Here is a 5,000-nt window from a genome sequence, read left to right on the forward strand (position 1 = left end):
AAAGAGAGAGAGAAAGAGAAAGAGAGAGAGAGAGAAAGAGAAAGAGAGAGAGAGAGAGAACGCGTTCGTATTTCAAACGAGAATGATAATGATAATAAAATTAAGATTGATTGAAACAACAACAACAACAACACGGCGACGAATAATTTAATTAATTAATTAAATAATAATAATAATAATATTAATAATCAGTTGAAAGAGTTTTTTCCTCTTTCCCCCCCCCCCCCCCCGTTTTTTTTATTGTTTAAACAATTTTCTTTCTTTTTAGTTCGATAAATAAATAAATAAATCGATCGCGCTTTTTAATTTCGATAAATAAATAAATCATTTGTTTGATAATATTAAATAATTTTTAGTATTCGTATTTCGATAGTTTCCCGGGAAAGAATTTTCTAGAAATAAGGGTAACGAATAAACAAACAAACAAACAAACGATTTAACGTTTTTTGAACCTTTCCAACAAAACGAGAATACGTTAAAAAGAAAAAAAAAAAAAAAAGATTGAAAGAAGAGAAGAAAAATAAATAAATAAAATTCATTTTGAAAAAAAAGAATAAAAAGAAAAAAGATTCTTTACTTAAAACTTGTTTGAAAATGTCGATCGTTTCTACGATTGTCGTTGAAAGGTTTCGAATATTATTATATACGACGGGGGGAAAAAAAACAAACAAACAAACAAATAAATAAATAAATAATAAATCGTTTTATTATCGATAATAAATATTCATCGTGTCCCACGTTTTAACATAAAAAAAAAAAGTAAGACGATGATGATGATGGTGTTGGTGGTGGTGATGGTGATGGTGATGGTGGCCCCCCCCAAAAAAAAAATTTCTTTTCTAAGTATATATATACCGATTAATAAATTTTAATACTAATGACGTCATATAGAATTTTTCAACCACAGTTCAAAGGTTAAATTAACTGGAAATTAATTTTCTTATGACGGTTTTTTTTTCCAATTCCAAATCTTTTTCGAATTAAATTTAAATTCGATAGTATCGTTCTAGAAATTTCTTTGTTTCTTTTCGAATAAAATCATTATTACCCACGAACAAACAAACAAACAAACAAACAAACAAAACGTTTAACTGTTGTTTTGTTTAACATGTTTTTTGTTTTTTTTAAACAAACAAAAAAGGATATAAAGTTTTGTCTTTAAATATAAATTTTTTTTTTTATTTATTCTCAAGAATTAAATATTAGATATTTCCGAAAGCGGGGGAGAGGGAGGGGAGGGAGGGGATGTGTGGGGGGGGGGGAAAAACACAAAAACAAATCGATAAATATAAATTTTTTTTTTTTTTTTTCTGGAACGTAAAGCAAATAAAAAAAAAATCAGAAATTTTATCTTACATTTCCAGACTTTGAACTAAATAAAGATTATAAAATTGCAATTATTATTATCATTATTATTATTATTATTATTATTATCATTATTATTATTATTATTATTATTATTATTATTATTATTATTATTATTTATTTTCTATGTTATTCTGTTTAACCGTTAAAAAATTTTTTTTTTATTTTTGTTTTTGTTTAGGTTATTTTTAAAGGAGAGAGAGAGAGATAGAGATAGAGAGAGAAAATATTGGAGAATTAATTTTTTGTGACGTCAGTTTGACGTCACAACGTTTGGATAATTTGACCAGTTAAAATGTTCGACTTGTTGCACAGTTAAGAATATAATCGCGACTTTAGCGGCTAACAAATTTTTTTTTTTTTTTGAAGTGTTTAAGACGTTATAATTTTTAAAAAAAAATGCTTTATCAGAGTTTTATTTATTATTTATTATGGTTAATAATATTTTTCTTTTCAATTTTTTTAAATACTTTATTAAAATTTAAAAAATATTTACTTAAAAACAACGATATCGATTTTAAATATGATTATATAATAGGTATTAAATTCAGTTTTTTTTGGAATTCATTTTAACCGTTATTTTTGAAATTTTGTATTAGAAATTAAATTTCCGTTTTATTTGTTGTATAGTCGGTGGCGGTTCGGCGGGTTCTATTATCGCAGGAAGATTATCAGATAATTTAAACGATGCAACGATTTTGTTAATCGAAGCCGGTGGACATGGTTATGATATTTTTAACATTCCATTTTTAGGACCGTTAAAACAAATGTCTTCGATCGATTGGCAATACACAACGATTCCTCAAAAAAATTCTTGTTTCGCATTAGAAAACAATGTAACATGTTTTTTTTTTCTCTCATTGTAATAGTCGACATGTTTAAAACAAAAAAAAAGTGGTAAAAAAGTTTAAAAGTGTTTTTCAGGTATCAAAATGGCCATCTGGTAAAATATTAGGAGGATCAACTCATTTAAATTATATGATTCATTTGGAGGGTGATGTGAACGATTATAAATCATGGAAGGATCCACATTCAAATGATTGGGATGAGAACGACATTAATTATTATTTTACAAAATCAAAAAAATGTTTTTCAAATCGACAATGCAAGTTTAAAATCGAGTTAATTATTTTTAACCTTGATAAATAATAATAATAAATTTGATAGTTTTTCATTTGTTTTACAGATGATTGTAACAGTAAGGGAAGTGTCAATGTCAGAAATTCAATACATTCCACTAAATTGTCAGATGCCATACTCGATGCTGCCAAAGAATTGGGATATAGTTTAAACGATTTGAATTCGAAAACAAGCACAGGATTTATGAAACCTTTTTTAAATATAAACGAAATGGGAATGAGATGGACAAGCGATCAATATTTAAAAGGAGTCATGACGAAAAGGAAAAATGTAAAGATTTTAACTCATGCGATTGTTGAAAAAATATTATTACTTAACAATTATGAAGCTTATGGTGTTAGCGTTCGAACAATCTGCGGTCAATCACTGACCATACATGCTAATCTGGAAATAATTGTGTCTGCTGGAACAATAGGTTCTCCAAAATTATTAATGCTCTCTGGTATCGGTCCAAAAAATTCATTACATGAATCGAATGTAAGTTTTTTTTTTTTTTTTATTATTCCATTTGTTGTTTTGTACTTTTTTTTTTTTTTGAATAAATAATTAATTGTTTTCAGATATCATCCAAAGTGGATTTGCCCGTTGGTAAAAATCTTAAAGATCATTTGACAACCGGTTTGGATCTTGTTATTCTCGACAAACATTTATTTTCTTACGTCGATTTAATGTTGCCATCATCCGCGTATGAGTTTTTCGCACGTGGAAAAGGTCCTTTTACCAGCGGGTTGGTCGACGTCGTCGGAGTCGTACGTTCATCTTTAATGGGAAAATTTGATGGGAAAAATACGAGTCCCGATTTGGAATTTATGGTTATGATGGCTGGCGTGTCTTCAGATCAAGGAGTTTTCATGCGAAAATCAATGGGAATTTCTCAGAAGGTGATTAAAAAAAAATTTTCCTCTCGAATCCCTTCGATGAATTTCGTTCGTTTTCCATAGATAAATAAATGTTTGTTTGTTTGTTTTTCAGGTTTGGGAAAATTATTTTAAATTTTTCACGAACGAATCGGTCGTATCAATATTACCAGTTCTTCTTCATCCGAAAAGCGTCGGAGAAATGAATTTAAATCCAAACGATCCTAATGGAATGCCGTTAATAGATCCAAAATATTTATCACATGAAAATGACGTATTCACGTTGGTCGAAGGGATAAGAACGATTCGTAAAATTACAAAAACGAAAAGTCTTGCCGATTTCGGCGTGAGATTTAACGATAAAAAATTTCCCGGATGTGAAAATTGGAAATTTGATTCAGATGAATATTGGCGTTGCTACGTCAAACATTTAACCCTCACCGTTTATCATCCTGTGGGAACTTGTAAAATGAGCGAAATGGGAATTGACGGCGTAGTTGATTACAATTTGAGGTAATTTTGAGTTTTCCTCGTTTTTAACAACGAAAAAAAAAAAAATTTTGCCGGATGTTTTTGAATAATTTTAACCCGCTTTTCCCCGATCCTTAATTATTTAATGTAGTTCAGTCCGTGAAAATTTTTCACGGGGAGCGTGGGGGGGGGGGGTGTTTTATAAATTTAATAAATTTTTTTTTTTTTTTTTTTGCTTCAGAGTTCACAAAACGAATAAATTACGCGTTATTGACGCATCAATAATGCCAACATTACCAAGTTCGAATCCGAATGCTGTCGTTATTATGATTGCGGAAAAAGGTTCGGACATGATTATAGAAAATCATAATAATCGATTTTCTTCGTGTTCGATTCGCGACATGTTTATCACTCCTAAGGTTTGTCAAATAAGGAGAATGAGTACTACTATTTAAATCCAGGCTCAAAATAAGGTACGATTTAATACTTATTTTACTTATTTAATTATTTATCGTTTAAAAAAAAAAAAAAAAAAACCGGTCGTTATCATGACTCGTCGCGAGTATTTAATTCTTATCACGATCGTATATTAATGCCCCCACCCCCCCCCAAAAAAAAAAAAAGAGAGAGAGAGAGAGAAAAACGTTGAATCGTTAAAAACGGAAAATTATTATTATTATTATTATTATTACGAATTGAATAAAACGAATTTTTGAACGTTTATATTATAAAGGATTAAATAAAAAGTTGGAATTTTCTTTTTTTTTGTAAATAGGTCATCGACCCATCGAGAAAATTATTTTTTTTCCCTCCCACCCTTCGTACGAGTTTTTTTTTTTTTTTTTTTTTAAGGGAGGGGGGAATAAATCGAGGTTTACTTAAAAAAAAAAAAAAAAAACTTTGCGTGTTTATTGATTTCTATAAGGGAAAAAATAATTTTTTTGCCCAAACGAAAAAAAAAAAAAAACGTGGAAGCAGAAAGAAAAGAAAAATAAATAAATAAAATTTTATTTTTTTTAACAAGGGGCATACATAATATAAACGTTTCTCATGAATTATTAATTTTTTTTTTTTTTTTATTTATTTTCATTTTACGTATTATTAGTCGATCGATTTAAATTTTTTTTTTTTTTTTAAATGTTATAAATAATAATAATAATAATAAAT

The 5,000-nt window shown here is 28.2% G+C and overlaps 1 protein-coding gene across 1 annotated transcript; it reads left to right on the forward strand.

Annotated features, from left to right (window-relative positions):
- Nucleotides 1-1,660: 1,660 nt before the first annotated feature.
- Phum_PHUM500400 (glucose dehydrogenase, putative) lies at nucleotides 1,661-4,288 on the forward strand (the record flags this gene model as incomplete). The annotated part of the gene is made up of 7 exons (XM_002430767.1): nucleotides 1,661-1,679; nucleotides 1,996-2,201; nucleotides 2,290-2,486; nucleotides 2,565-2,982; nucleotides 3,066-3,386; nucleotides 3,478-3,875; nucleotides 4,075-4,288. 7 exons carry the CDS (start codon nucleotides 1,661-1,663, stop codon nucleotides 4,286-4,288), a joined length of 1,773 nt encoding a protein of 590 aa, XP_002430812.1.
- Between the last annotated feature and the right edge of the window lie 712 nt (nucleotides 4,289-5,000).

Source organism: Pediculus humanus, genomic scaffold, assembly GCF_000006295.1.
Source record: "Pediculus humanus corporis 1103172108268 genomic scaffold, whole genome shotgun sequence".
NCBI lineage: Eukaryota > Metazoa > Arthropoda > Insecta > Psocodea > Pediculidae > Pediculus > Pediculus humanus.